At 38.6% G+C, this 16,233-nt stretch overlaps 1 protein-coding gene across 1 annotated transcript in view; it reads right to left on the bottom strand.

The window, feature by feature from the left end:
• Positions 1-3,529: 3,529 nt before the first annotated feature.
• Positions 3,530-16,233, bottom strand: part of Karybeta3 (karyopherin beta 3) — an 89,165-nt gene continuing 76,461 nt past the window's right edge. The window contains exons 11-17 of the mRNA XM_068349537.1: positions 10,920-11,120; positions 10,581-10,769; positions 9,204-9,563; positions 8,842-9,099; positions 8,450-8,698; positions 8,140-8,298; positions 3,530-6,398 (exon numbers count right to left, since the gene is read on the bottom strand). Coding sequence (XP_068205638.1) covers positions 6,240-6,398; positions 8,140-8,298; positions 8,450-8,698; positions 8,842-9,099; positions 9,204-9,563; positions 10,581-10,769; positions 10,920-11,120 — 1,575 coding nt within the window. The 3' untranslated portion in view covers positions 3,530-6,239. The remainder of the gene's footprint in view (positions 6,399-8,139; positions 8,299-8,449; positions 8,699-8,841; positions 9,100-9,203; positions 9,564-10,580; positions 10,770-10,919; positions 11,121-16,233) is intronic.

Raw genomic sequence — 16,233 nt, 5'->3', positions numbered from 1 at the left:
ATTGAAAGGGGAAGAGCGAGAGAGGGTGTGGCTTTATTGCTGAGTGAATGGATGACAGGTAAAGTAGTGGAATGGAAGGAGATATTATCTAGGTTAATGTGGGTAAGGGTTAGGTTGGGTAGGGAATGTTGGGCGTTTGTCAGTGCGTATGGGCCAGGTAGTTTGAAAAGTGAAGAAGAGCGGAATGAGTTCTGGAATGAATTAACTAGGTGTGTAGAAGGACTGGGTAGAAGGAATTATGTAGTTGTCATGGGTAACTTTAATGCTAGAGTGGGTGCTGGAGAGGTAGAAGGTGTCATTGGGAAGTATAGCGTACCAGGTGAAAATGAGTGGTGAGACACTGGTAGATATGTGTTGAGCAAGAGATGGTGATAAGTAATAGCTTTTTCAAAAAGAAAGATAAAAATAAGTATACATGGGTAAGAGCGGCAAATGGAAGAGTAGTAGAAAGGGCATTAATGGATTGTGTGTTGATAACTGAAAGAATGTTTGGAAGATTGAAAGACGTGCACGTGTTTAGGGGTATGGCTAATGGTATGTCTGATCATTTTTTGGTGGAAGGAAAATTAGTTGTAGCAAAAGAGTGGGTGAATAGAGTAGGTGGATGTAAAAGGGAGCTAGTGAGGGTTGAAGAGCTAATAAAACCGGGGGTAAAAAGTAAAAAACACGAAAAGTTGAAAATGACATATGATGAAGTGAAAGTAAAAGATGGAAATGGAATGTTGTTAAAAGGAGAGGAGGCAAGGAAAAGATGGGCGGAATATTTTGAAAGTTTACTGAATGTGGAGGATAATAGGGAGGCAGATATAATTGCTGTTGCAGGTGTTGAGGTGCCAGTGATGGGAGATGAGAATGAGAGAGAGATTACAATAGATGAAGTGAGGAGAGCACTAGATGAAACGAGAGTAGGAAAAGCGTCTGGTATGGATGGTGTGAGAGCCGAGATGTTGATGGAAGGGGGTGTGACTGTACTTGAATGGTTGGTGAGATTGTTTAACATGTGTTTTGTGTTGTCAATGGTACCAGTAGATTGGGTTTGTGCATGTATTGTACCACTATATAAGGGTAAGGGAGATGTGCATGAGTGTTGTAATTCAAGAGGTATTAGTTTGTTAAGCGTAGTTGGAAAAGTGTATGGTAGAGTAATGATTAATAGGATCAAGGATAAAACAGAGAATGCAATCTTAGAAGTACAGGGTGGTTTTAAAAGAGGTAGGGGTTGTATGAATCAGATTTTTACAGTAAGGCAGATATGCGAGAAATATTTAGCAAAAGGTAAGGAGGTGTATGTTGCGTTTATGGATCTGGAGAAAGCGTATGATAGAGTTGATTGGGAAGCAATGTGGAATGTGATGAGGTTATATGGAGTTGGTGGAAGGTTGTTGCAAGCAGTGAAAAGTTTCTACAAAGTTAGTAAAGCATGTGTTAGGATAGGAAATGAAGTGAGTGATTGGTTTCCGGTGAGAGTGGGGCTGAGACAGGGATGTGTGATGTCGCCGTGGTTGTTTAACTTGTATGTTGATGGAGTGGTGAGAGAGGTGAATGCTCGAATGCTCGAGTGCTTGGACGAGGATTAAAACTGGTAGATGAGAATGACCATGAATGGGAGGTAAATCAGTTGTTTTTTGCGGATGATACTGTACTAATTGCAGACACAAGAAAAGCTTGGCTGATTAGTGACAGAATTTGGAAGTGTGTGTGAGAGAAGGAAGTTGAAAGTTAATGTGGGTAAGAATAAGGTTACGAGATGTACGAGAAGGGAAGGTGGTGCAAGGTTGAATGTCATGTTGAATGGAGAGTTACTTGAGGAGGTGGATCAGTAAGTACTTGGGGTCTGTTGTTGCAGCAAATGGAGGAGTGGAAGCAGATGTACGTCAGAGAGTGAATGAAGGTTGCAAAGTGTTGGGGGCAGTAAAAAATAGAGGGTTGGGCATGAATGTTAAGAGAGTTCTATATGAGAAAGTGATTGTACCAACTGTGATGTATGGATCGGAGTTGTGGGGAATGAAAGTGATGGAGAGACAGAAATTGAATGCGTTTGAGATGAAGTGTCTAAGGAGTATGGCTGGTGTATCTCGAGTAGATAGGGTTAGGAACGAAGTGCTGAGAGTGAGAACTGGTGTAAGAAATGAGTTAGCAGCTGGAGTGGATATGAATGTGTTGAGGTGGTTTGGCCATGTTGAGAGAATGGAAAATGGCTGTCTGCTAAAGGTGATGAATGCAAGAGTTGATGGGAGAAGTACAAGAGGAAGGCCAAGGTTTGGGTGGATGGATGGAGTGAAGGAAGCTCTGGGTGAAAGGAGGATAGAGAGAGAGGCAAGAGAGCGTGCTAGAAATAGGAATGAATGGCGAGCGATTGTGACGCAGTTCCAGTAGGCCCTGCTGCTTCCTCTGATGCCTTAGATGACCGCGGGGGGTAGCAGCAGTAGGGGATTCAGCATTATGAAGCTTCACCTGTGGTGGATAACGGGGGAGGGTGGGCTGTGGCACCCTAGCAGTACCAGCTGAACTCGGTCGAGTCCCTTGTTAGGTTGGGGGGAACGTAGAGAGTAGAGGTCCCCTTTTTTGTTATAGTTTCATTTGTTGATGTTGGCTACCCCCCCCAAAATTGGGGGAAGTGCCTTGGTATATGTATGTACCCTCCAAAATTGGTGGTTAGTGCCTTTGTATATGTATGTATGTAACCCACAAAATTGGGGGACGTGCCTTGGTAAATGGATGGATGATAAAATCACGTCATGATGCAGCCATCATCCTTGGGCAGTATTCCCCTAGCACCCGTTGGGTTACACATCAGTGGATAGGATGAAGAGCCGTCTCTTAAAAGTCTTATTAGTTCTCTCAAGATGGTGACCATGATAGTGGTATTGAAATTAAGTGTTTAAGATATTTTCAAGATTTTATCATGACATTTCACACCTGAATTGTTTAATTTCTTCTGGTTTGCAGCAACCTCTCATTCTGTCCCTCCTGTATGTTTTCGCATTTTTTACATAATAAAAAATTAATACCTTAGGCTTTCAAATGCGGTCAGAAAGAGCATTCTCCCAGACAAAATAATGGAGTGACCGCAATTTGAACAAAAACTTGTGAATCATGAAAATGCTTTAGGATGGAAAGGTTGAAATATTTATCCTATATAATCATGAAATGCTCAATGCTGACAGATGTCCAGTAATTAATTTCTCAAAACTGACAGTTGAAGAATGCAATCGGAAAAAAAAATCTAGACACAAAAACATTTAGTCCCTTAGCAGCTGATATGATTACCTTGAATGCCTTCTTGCAAAGCATCATATAGGACTTTAACACTTTCATGTTAGATTGAAATATTTGATATTGACAAAACAGTAAAGATGTTTCTCTTGTAATAAGAAATGGTATTATTTGCCTAACTAATTTTTCTGACTTCAAGGGACAGATTTGGTTTGCCAACTTTAAAAGAAAGTTTTATAAATTTTGTTTTGCTATTTTCCATGACTCTCATCCTCATAAAAACAAGTATTATGTAATAAATAAAACAAAAAAATGTTTGATACAATTTATTGATACTGAATTGAAGAATATGTACAGAAAGTCTCTTCAAGTTGAAAAGGCTTCAATTTTGAGATGTTACTACATCTACATGACAAAACTGAATATATAATGGTGGAAATTATCTTATAAAAACTTAATGGATGTCCTTTAATTTTTTTTTATACATATCAAGACAACCACCAAGAATGTTCAGTCTTTAAATAGTCATTAAGTTTTCCGCTTGACTTTGAGAGAAGGATGCAAGCCAACTCCTGCTGTATGATGTGCATAGAATTTTATCCCAATAAACCCAATGGTAGCACTGTCAATCTGATTACATAATTTTTCAAACCACACTGGTTAATCATAAAACCTATAAAATTTTCACAAGTAATTTAACAAAGACTTCCTTACCAATCAGCAGAATTATGATCGAAACCATTTCTATCACAGTTGTTGTCCGTAATATCTAGTCTCCTTACATGTATAAATATATATATATATATTTACCCTCTGAAATGAATCTTGGCTCTCAGTAATAGTGTTATTACTAACATCACAAAGCCTTTTGCTACAATGCTGTAATGAATGCAAAAGTTAGCTGTGCTGACTCAACATAAGTAAAGCAGAGAGTAGTAATTATACATAGAAAAAAAATTCAACTATACTTCCTTTACGGAAAAGCCAGCACTCCCATTTTTACACATGCTAAGAACTGGGGCCCTAAATATTCAAGGTGTATAAAGAACTATATACGAGTAACGAAACCACTGGATGACTGAATCCCTACTTCTCATGCCATTTGATGTTAAACCCCGATGTAAGATGGAAATAAGTATAAAAATAATCCTACGACATGACCAGGGAAAAGCAATGTCAGAAGCTGGGACCTGAGTGAGTGACATGCGAGAAATGAATACCAATTCAGCTGCAAGTCTCTTAACAACCACAAGGTTTCACAAGACAATACGATCTACTCACAGAGCAGATAAACTTAACAAAAAAAAAAGGGGGGGAAAAATTAATTATGGTTTAGCCTAGATTACGAGAGGTAACTATAAACTACACGTCTGAAGGCGTGTGTGTGTGTTAGTAGGGAATTATAACTGAAAGCATTTCTGAATAAGAAATGTTGATGCGACCAAACTAATATATAGGATTCGATAAGTTTTTTCTTTGGTACTTATACTGAAGTGTCATTAGTGTTTCTCCCTCTTCACCCCACTCCCCTTGAGAAAGATAAATAATATTTCAATATTGCAACAAATCCACTGAGGGATCATGTTAAATCCAATGCACTTTCACTATAACTTAATAATTTTTTAATATTGATGGCCAAGTACAACCCTGATTATATCTCACCTTTTTATAATGAAGATATGACTTAAGAACACTTTAGTTGGCACGAGAATCATTTTTCTATTCCCTCATTAAATAAGAACCTTAAGTAACTTGGTCATTCTATGACTGAGCAGTGAAGAGTCAAAGACAGAGCCTCCTCAAACATATGGTTTCATCCAGTGCTGCCCTCGAGATGGAGGGAGTATAATGAACATGCTTACCCTTGTTAATTGCTGCTAATACTCCTCAACACAACATACAGTATTATTAAAAAAATGCACAAACTGCCCCTTATAAAACTACAAAAATGCCACAATAACACCAAAATTAAATACGAGCATTTTAATGGAGCTCCATAAACTACATTGATAAATAAGACAACACAAAATGCTAACAACACTAACAAGGGTGAGCAAGAATCCATAGGAGTAAAAGTTTAGATAATGCATGGGAGCCAATGCTGCATACCCGTCAAAAGGATAAACAACGTTCATCTTTTGGAATTCAATGATCTGAGACGACTTCACGGAGTCCTTCTAAATATGTTAACCCTGCCAAGAATCTGCAGTGAACCAAGACAACACTCATAAAGGCTTGACACAAGACAATGACCCGAGACGGCAACAATTAAAAAAGTTATGACATCTGCCACTGGTGGCTCACGGAATGATCCATGGTTAAATGAAGTGATTTAGTGCCCATTCAATTTCTACTAGACAATTCAGATGAAAAGATGAACACTACATCCTTTGATTTAAGATGGATGGAAAGATTCTGGGCAGCCAGGTGGCCCAAGCCTAAGTGATAATCCCTTTCAAACAACAACAGTAAGGCATAAAAAATTTGTCTAGTACAGTGTACCCTATAGATACCTTTCTAACAATATTGAATTCTGTACGAAAAACTTTTAACTACTGTATTTATAAATATATATTTCAATATACACTCAGTGTATGTTTCAAATAATCAATATCAAAGGAAGTCTACATAGTTTCTCTGATGGCAATTAACTTTTAAATATATCAAATTATTCAAATCTATCAAAATATTAAAAAAAATCTATCTTAAAATAAAGGCAATAGTCTAAATTCAACTAACCTTAATTGTTTCATCACATTACAGCTTAATATCTATAAAGAAATTCAAAATAAATGTCCATGTAGCTGGATAAACTGGATACACTGTAAACACACACAGGCCGTTTACCAAAGCTCTTTAGTCAACGGAGCATGAAACGCCTTAATGGATGCATTGCAGTGTGGAGAACTAATACATGCATAGTGCTTTGGATATATTGGAAAACTTCCAAAGTGATTATCAATAGCTAAACGGTTTTTAATGTAATAAAATTATGAAAATTTAAATCCTAATGACTCCAAAAACTATGTTGTAAGGTATGAATGAAGGGCAAGTTGCTGCTCCTGCGTTAATTGACTGACACAGGCTTCAAATATGTCAGGGTTAGCTTGCAACTGCTGGACAATATTTAGCATACGCTTTGTGACTTCTGCCTCCTTCTCTACAGCTTCTCTCTTGAATGCCTGTAAAAATAATAACCATCACTATGACTTCAAGAAAGTTTTCCTTGTGGGGAAATTTGAGGAAAAAAGGGTATGAGAAAAAAAAGTTTCCACTGCAATAATTTTCCAAACCTGTATACAGTACTAACTAAACAGTGGTATATTCAATTGAATATCATGAAATAAAAAACATTCTTTAGGTATTGTTCAATGTGTACAGTACAGCTGATAACAAAATTGGATCCGCTTTCATGAATGCAGTTAAGCGGTGCGACTCGGCCCAATTAAATAAATTTTTTTTTTGGGGGGTGACTTCAACCTCCTATTACTATTTGGCTTCTAGAAGATGTTTTCAATAAAAAAAATATTTTGAAAGAATTTTATAGAATATAAGTGGTACATTGTACATTTCCTTAGTATTTGATTTTAAAATTAATGACAGATATTCTTGATGTGATTGCACATGGATTGAATTAACAGAATTTTGGGAATCTGACCAAGAACTCTGACCACAGAAGCAATTACGCATTGTGGTGTGCCCAGGGAAAAACTGCAGTTTAAAATAAAAAGATATATAGAAATTAAGTGGAGGAAGAAAAAATGTGGAGTATAATACTAAAAAGTGGGTGTGGCAATGGGTTGAAGGGACACTGCAAAGTCCCTCAAAAAACATCTTAACCTTTTCCCTACAAGGCAGTGGATCCACCCTCAGTACCTGCACACTTACTCTAGGATAAACTACATTTCCATGTTTGTTTGTTTTACTGTCGATTACACAATAAATTTTTCAAGTTTGCTTCATTTTCTGAGTAATTTATGTGGCTGTTCTTTCGGCGGCAGCTGGAGGTAGCCATTACACTTTAAATGTGAAGTGGCAAATCTGTCCAACTGCTTAGCGGGTAGGCAGGGGGTGGCTGGGGGGTACCCAGCGGCCTTTATATATACTCACAGCAGTGAGAGGTCACCTTTTATTGTAGGCAAGACTTCTGGGGGACAAGTGATGGCATGCCATTTTATATAAATAACTCAAGGTTTGTACTAGGGAAAAATACAAATTACTATCTTATTTACTAGCAATAAATAAACATACAGGCAGCCTTTGATATTTGTGAGTTCTATCTTCACAGATTCGGTGACTTGCGATACAGGTAACCTATCTCTCATGAACTCAGCCTCAGTCTCGCATCATCTCTCCTCACTTGTGCATCTCCCGCTTCAATCATCTTAGCACAGAATGATGTGTTTATAGTGACTTTCGTATAAAGTGTGATATATATATTACCCTACCTCCCCTGCAAAAGTCGATGGAATAAGAGCTGCATCAAGCTTCAGACTTATTGCGTAGAACTTCAAATGTAAAGGTTAGTGGTATTGTATTGATACATTTTCTTTTAATTTTTTCTTAGTGTTATTGCAATATTAATGGCTACTGTATACAAAATCCCATGTTTTACAGTAATAATGTAGATATAGGGTACATGAACAGCGAGTTGGAACGATGCGAGTCTACCACTTACGATTGTCTAAATACACTGTGATAGAAAAAAAAAAAATATTAGGCAATACAGTGGATTACTGTTAGTTGACCACATGTAGGCAATGGGCAGCAAGTTGGTAGGTTGGGAGTTTACCCACCCCAGGGAAAGTTTTGGCACTTCTTATTTCTCGTGCCCCGAGATCATCGAGGGCTGATTGTATCATTATGAATATTCAAGGAAAGGTTAACTTAAAATATTTCTTTTAGGATATTATCTCGACTTACCTCAGCAAATACAGCCATAAGCTGGGGCAGATTAGCATTATTTGGGCCTAAAACAAGTGGATGATTTTTATCAATAAGGTCACACAGGTATCCATACACATGTGGGGCTTCATCTGTATCTTCCCAAACTGGCAGCCATGACATCCATAATGGAATAACCTGTAAAAACAAAATTCGCACTTCAATGTCATTAAACCTTAAACCTGGTCTATGAGAAAAAATAACTAGCAATGCATTGAATGGATGAAGTAATAACCACAACTATTTGTTTCAGCTAGTTTTCGAAAAACAGCACAGGATTATATTTTACCTCATCTATATTTATTGCCGATGCATTGTACTTTAATATTTTGGTTACAGCAGCTATAGCATTCTCAGTAGGATTCAAATTGACCTCACTCCTTGACTCTGGGCTCTGTATGACCTGCACTAGCAAAGGAATTGCTTGAGCACACACTTGGGCAAAGCCTGGACCAGCAAACTGACCCAAGACCCCGCAGCCATAAGCAGCAGCTTGACGTACTTCTCCTTGTTTATCAGAGACAAAACCCAACAGAGCCTGGAAAAGATAATAGTCTTCAAGGGTTTGACTCATTTCAACCTAATAAAAAAATGCACCATATTTAAGGAAATTTATTGTACACTGGTCAAATAATGAATAGTTTTAAAACATATGAGAAACAAATGTTTTCCTGAAATTACCTGTAAGAAATGGTCTGTATATTTGTCACATGCTGGACCCCCATACTCGATAACATCATCAAATATACACAAGCCCCACTGATGATCTGGCCATGGTCTGTTGGAATCTAGTAACTTGACAAAGTGTGGCAAAAGGGCATCAAAGAATGGGAAGAAGTGCTGTCCATAAGCAGCAAATAATGCATGGGTGATGTCAGCTACTTTACTTAATACGTAGACATCTTCGTCATCTTCATCTAAAAGCTGCTCCTCTACAACCTGCGGAGAAAATGTGTTGCAGATTAGGATAAAATATAAAACAAAATTACTGCGAAGAAGCAGATATAGACAAAAATAAAATAAATTTCACTACTAAAACCAACCTCGTCATAATCTTCATCCTTTCGCTGTTCTTGTCTCTTAACAGATCTCTCAAAGTGTTCTTTCAACGATTTATCAAGAATTCTGATCAACTCAGTAATCTGATCATTGGACAGACACCCCATGCCCAAAACCTCAATACACTTGGCCATGGCATACATATGCTCTGAAAGGACCTCACTTTCTGGTTCAGTTTCTATAGCCTTTAATAACTCTGGACACATGTACTGCCACATTTCAGATAGATACTGTTGTCCTTTTATTTTTGCACATTCCAAAAGATAAGGAAGAGATTCAGCAGCAGCAGTTCGTACGCCATCATGGAAGTAGAACTTTAACATCGGCACCATGAGTTTCACCACCTGCAAATAGTAAAAATGAAAAGTAAGTGCCATACTTTCACAAGGTTTATAACACATTCATACTTGCTCCCCAAAGTGGCACACAGCTTCCCCCCCACCTACACACACACACTTTGTTATGCTTATCTTATAAGAATTTATTATGTATATTGGTTAACCTGGTAAAAAGGTAGAAAATTGTGCATGTTAACATATACAGCATTTTTCTTTATTTTGATGTAATGTCCACATGCAATTAAAGAATTAGGTTTGTTTTTGCACTAATGTTAACCAATATCAATATTTACAAATCTGGACATTCGGAGAGCAATATTCTAAAGGAGCTTTACAAAATTATCAAGAAAAATTACTTCTTATGAGCCAAACTCCTCTACCATCTACTCATTTTTTAAAGACTATGATTCATAAATTTAAAACAACAAAGATTGCACTTAAAACAGCTCAACACTTTGATCTACATTCTTCTTTGTCCACACATGCTTTTCTAAACCATGAACAGAATATGAATATCAAATACCATATGGCACTATCATTATTACTATCCAAGCTAAAACCCTGGATGGAAAAGCAGGACACTAACAACCAAAGGCTTCTCCAACAACAGGTAGAGCAGCCCTACAGCATAGAAAGAAAATACATAAACAACAAATTAACTAAAACGAGAAATAATCAAAAAGGAAATATAAATGTAACTGTTAATTCAAATCTGTGACAAGGTTAAAATGGAACATTTATATACTGTATAGGCTGTAAAGCAAAACTTGCCACCCTGTTCAAAATCTCAACACAAAACCAATTACAGGATTTACCTAAACACCTTGCTCACAGCATCCACTTAGTCATTTAACAGATTGCAAGATATGTCCTTTTCCTTTCAATCAAATGTATTGATTGAATATACAATCGATAGATGAGGAAATTTTAGGTCTTTCCCCAAGATCAAAATATTAATACCGTACTAATATACAGACTTAATCTGCTTTGCTTAACTTTAAAAATCTATTAATCACGAGTTACCTGCTCAGTGTAATCTGCAAAACCATCCTTAAGTTCTCTGGCATAGCAGACAAGCATCTGACATGCAGTGGCTTTCTCTTCCAACCCAGCTGTACGAATGCCAAAATTTTGCTGTTCCCCTATGGATACAAACTGCCATTCGTCATCACCGTCCACTGCATTCATGTCTTCGTTATCTAGAAGAGCCACCTGAAAAGCAGATTATAACAAATTGCATCAAAAATAATATAAATTTCCTGGCAACAATACTGCAAACACCAATATGATTACTTTTCAAATTGAGATCAATTACTTGTCACAAAAGATTTTAAAACTATGATTACAATAAATATTTCTTACCTCTGGCTTCAAAGAAGCAGTCTTTATTACAGGTCCCATGACTAGGGGTAAGTATGGTTCAAATCGTTTCCCCATAATCTTGCATATGCGAGCCCAAGCAGATATAAGGTAAGATACCTGGGGATCATCGTCTGCCATTTCTTCTTGATTAGTTTGAGCTTTTAATAACAGGTCCATCATCTTGCCTGCATCAGCTAAGAACTAAATAAAAAAAAAATGTTAACGGTTACACTTCTTCTAAACAAAAATCTTTACACAAAATTAACTATTTCAATACCATTACATTCATATACTATTCTTTTAAGGGGACTGGCTCACTTGGTGGGAGGCTGTTGGGGGGTGCAAACACAGATTTTCTATTTTAATAGTATTTGGTAATCTGCACATGTGCTGGTGCAAGATGTATAGTAGTATGTATTATTAGATTCTAAGCTACAAACCTGGTTGGAAAAGCAAGATGCTAGAAGCCCGAGGGCTCCAACAGGGAAAATAACCCAGTGAGGAAAGGAAATAAACTAACAAGAGCATTGATTAACAATTAAAATAAAATATTTCAAGTACAGTAACAAAAAATACACCTTCCATATATAAACTATTAAAACTTCAAAAACAAGAGGGAGAGAAATAACATCGAATAGTGCCTGAGTGTACCCTCAAGCATGAAAACTCTACCCCAAGACAGTGGAAGAGCAGGTTATGGCACTGGCCAAAACTAGAGAACAATGATTTGATTTTGGAGTGTCCTTCTCCTAGAATAGTTGCTTACCATAGCTAAAGTCTCTCATCTACCCTTACAAGAAAAAAGTAGCCAATGACCATTACAGTGCAGTAGTTAACCCTGAGTGAAGAAGAACTGTTTGGAAAGTAGAAATAGCTAAAAATCACCTTTTTATGCACATATCCATAATACACAATAACTATGAAATAATATCCTTTCATCATTCTATATTTTACATGAATTTGATAGTAATCAAGAGTTATATTTTCCTTCTATTGTCAAATGAAAAGAAGACAGGACATAGAGACATCTATACATCTTGTAACGTAATAAGTCACCCTAAATGTGCTCATGCTTTTTGTAAGCTGTCGGATAGTGTCTACAAGGGATTTTTATTATGTTGATTACTTTTTTGCCCTTTTCACGTAAAGTTAAGAATAAAATAATGATTTGACAGTAGACAGAAAAGCCATGCAAGGAAAACAGAAAGTACCAGAGAGAAAATTTAAAATAAATGAAGAAAGAGTAGTAGTTGATAACTCAACTAACGAGCCCCACTGATACAAGCCAATGTTTTAACTCCAAACTGATTTGTTGATTATGAAGATTCCTTTGGCATTGTGGTGGAGATTCTAAACTATCTGTCAGATGATGAAAATGAAGAAATGGAAGAGCAGTGATGATGATGAGGAAATTCCTGATACAAAACACTGGATACAAAGAGAGCACCCTAGTTGTGGACAAAATGGGTTCACCTGAAGGAAAAGCCATAGTTTGGTAGGAAATCAAAAAGCTATGAAATACTCACCCAGCCCCAGGTGAGGGGACAAGGTGCTATATACACATGCCAATAAAAAATAAAGGTTTAGAGAGTAACTTTGCATGAATTTACGCTTAAAATTTTGTTGTATAAACTTTAACGTGCAGTATTTCCAAACTAGATTTTCCTGTGTATGAGTGACTTTAAAAAAAAACTTTGGAATCCTTGATAAATTTTGCATCGGAATCCATACACACATTTTCATAATACTCATATTTTTATTTTTTTTTGTTAATTTTAGAATTTAGTACAGAAATAAAAAAATCAAGAATTCATACATACTGTATATATATTTTTTGTTTTTACAATCAAAATTCTGTCCATGGTTTCTGATAGACCATCATTCTGTGAATACATATTGGTTAAGTTTTCAAAATTTTGTTGAAAACTAAGGGAGCTTTTAGGTTTTAAGGGGCCCGGCCGGTATCTCAATATATGGGGGTATAGGAAAAACATATATCAATCAGTTGGTAGTGAGCTCTTGGGACAGGCAGTTACAAGGAGAAAGCCATGGATGATTAGCCTAAGCCTACGGTAGGCCTCAAACTTTACCTACGATGTATAAGATGCATGGAGATCTTTTAAGCAAAAAATTTTAGAAGAAAAGTGTGTCCTATAGGCCGTCAAATATAGTAATCATAAAAAAAAAAAAAACCCACATAAAATCTTGATGAAACTTTCTGTAGCAATTTCCCATTAGGTGTACTACAGTCTAAAAGGGTTGCAGCACAATGATGTAAGCGGTTTTTCAATAACACAATGCCAAAGTCAGCCGGTACCCTTAAAGGAAGAGCCTGTCATGTATGATATGAAAATAAAACTCTCCACCAGGCCATATGCAATGCTCTGTTTCTGACAGAACGAGGTAGAGTATCTGTGATACCAACAGCTGAGCAACGAACGTCCTCTCCCATTTTTATCTATTTTTCAACCGTTAAGTCTATAAAAATAAAAAATGTTATTTTTATTAATAAAATAAATTTTTGAATATACTTACCCGATAATCATGTAGCTGTCAACTCCGTTGCCCGACAGAATTCTATGGAGGGATACGCCAGCTATCACAATACTAGAAGGGGGTGTATTTACCAGCGCCACCTGTGGCCAGGTACTCAAGTACTTCTTGTTGACACCTCCTCAATTATTCCTCGGTCCACTGGTTCTCTATGGGGAGGAAGGGAGGGTCGATTAAATCATGATTATCGGGTAAGTATATTCAAAAATTTATTTTATTAATAAAAATAACATTTTTCAATATTAAACTTACCCGATAATCATGTAGCTGATTCACACCCAGGGGGGTGGGTGAAAACCAGTGTACAAGATTAAAGGATAGCTAAGTATCCCATATTTCATATAATCAGTTATCCACAATAACAATGAAATAATAAGTACCTGGTAAGGAAGTCGACTTGAACCGTTACTCTGCCTTTAATAAGATCGTCTTCCTTACTGAGCGCAGCGTTCCTCTTGGGAGGCTGAATCAACTCAAAGGTGCTAAAGTATACAGGGCTGTAACCCATACTAAAGGACCTCATCACAACCTTTAACCTTGGCGCTTCTCAAGAAAGAATTGACCACCCGCCAAATCAACAAGGATGTGGAAGGCTTCTTAGCCGACCGTACAACCCATAAAAAGTATTCAAGAGAAAGGTTAAAAAGTTATGGGATTATGGGAATGTAGTGGCTGAGCCCTCGCCTACTACTGCATTCGTTGCTACGAATAGACCCAGGGTGTAGCAGTACTCGTAAAGAGACTGGACATCTTTGAGATAGAATGATGCGAACACTGACTTGTTTCTCCAATAGGTTGCATCCATAACACTCTGCAGAGAACGGTTCTGTTTGAAGGCCACTGAAGTAGCCACAGCTCTCACTTCATGTGTCCTTACCTTCAGCAAAGCAAGGTCTTCTTCCTTCAGATGAGAATTTGCTTCTCTAATCAGAAGCCTGATGTAGTAAGAAACTGAGTTCTTAGACATTGGTAGAGAAGGCTTCTTGATAGCACACCATAAGGCTTCTGATTGTCCTCGTAATGGTTTTGACCTTTAGATAGTACTTAAGAGCTCTAACTGGGCAAAGTACTCTCTCCAGTTCGTTCCCCACCATGTTGGACAGGCTTGGGATCTCGAACGACTTAGGCCAAGGACGGGAAGGAAGCTCGTTTTTAGCCAAAAAACCGAGCTGTAAGGAACATGTAGCCGTTTCAGATGTGAAACCTATGTTCCTGCTGAAGGCGTGGATCTCACTTACTCTTTTACCTGTTGCTAAGCACACGAGGAAAAGAGTTTTTAAATGTGAGGTCCTTAAAAGAGGCTGATTGGAGCGGTTCAAATCCTGATGACATTAGGAACCTTAGGACCACGTCTAGATTCCAGCCTGGAGTGGACAAACGACGTTCCTTTGAGGTCTCAAAAGACCTAAGGAGGTCCTGTAGATCTTTGTTGGAGGAAAGATCCAAGCCTCTGTGGCGGAAAACCGCTGCCAACAAACTTCTGTAACCCTTGATCGTAGGAGCTGATAGGGAGCTTACGTTCCTTAGATGTAACAGGAAGTCAGCAATCTGGGTTACATTGGTACTGGTTGAGGAAAACTGCATTGGCCTTGCACCAGCTTCGGAGGACTTCCCATAAAGACTGATAGACTCTGAGAGTGGATGTCGTCCTTGCTCTGGCAATCGCTCTGGCTGCCTCCTTCGAAAAGCCTCTAGCTCTTGAGAGTCTTTCGATAGTCTGAAGGCAGTCAGACGAAGAGCGTGGAGGTTGGGTGTACCTTCTTTACGTGAGGTTGACGCAGAAGGTCCACTCTAGGAGGAAGAGTCCTGGGAACGTCGACCAGCCATTGCAGTACCTCAGTGAACCATTCTCTCGCGGGCCAGAGGGGAGCAACCAACGTCAGCCGTGTCCCTTTGTGAGAGGCGAACTTCTGAAGTACCCTGTTGACAACCTTGAACGGCGGGAATGCATACAGGTTGAGATGGGACCAATCCAGCAGAAAGGCATCCACGCGAACTGCTGCTGGGTCTGGAATCGGAGAACAATACAAGAGGAGCCTCTTGGTCATCGAGGTAGCGAATAGATCTATGGTTGGCTGACCCCACAGGGCCCAAAGTCTGCTGCAAACATTCTTGTGAAGGGTCCACTCTGTGGGGAAGACCTGACCCTTCCGGCTGAGGCGATCTGCCATGACATTCATATCGCCCTGAATGAGCCTCGTTACCAGCGTGAGCTTTCGATCTTTTGACCAAATGAGGAGGTCCCTTGCGATCTCGAACAACTTCCTCGAATGAGTCCCTCCCTGCTTGGAGATGTAAGCCAAGGCTGTGGTGTAGTCGGAGTTCACCTCCACCACCTTGTTAAGCTGGAGGGACTTGAAGTTTATCAAGGCCAAATGAACTGCCAACAACTCCTTGCAATAGATGTGAAGTGTCCTTTGCTCCTGATTCCATGTTCCCGAGCATTCCTGTCCGTCCAGTGTCGCACCCCAGCCCGTGTCCGATGCGTCCGAGAAGAGACGGTGGTCGGAGGACTGAACAGCCAATGGTAGACCTTCCTTGAGAAGAATGCTGTTCTTCCACCACGTTAGAGTAGACCTCATCTCTTCGGAAACAGGAACTGAGCCCGTCTCTAGCGTCATGTCCTTTATCCAGTGAGCAGCTAGATGATACTGAAGGGGGCGGAGGTGGAGTCTCCCTAACTCGATGAACAGGGCCAGCGATGAAAGTGTCCCTGTTAGACTCATCCACTGCCTGACTAAGCATCGGTTCCTTCTCAGCA

The sequence above is a fragment of the Palaemon carinicauda genome, chromosome 26 (assembly GCF_036898095.1).
Source record: "Palaemon carinicauda isolate YSFRI2023 chromosome 26, ASM3689809v2, whole genome shotgun sequence".
NCBI lineage: Eukaryota > Metazoa > Arthropoda > Malacostraca > Decapoda > Palaemonidae > Palaemon > Palaemon carinicauda.
The sequence above is the reverse complement of the archived record's forward strand: the minus strand, read 5'-3'. Positions and strand labels throughout refer to the sequence as shown.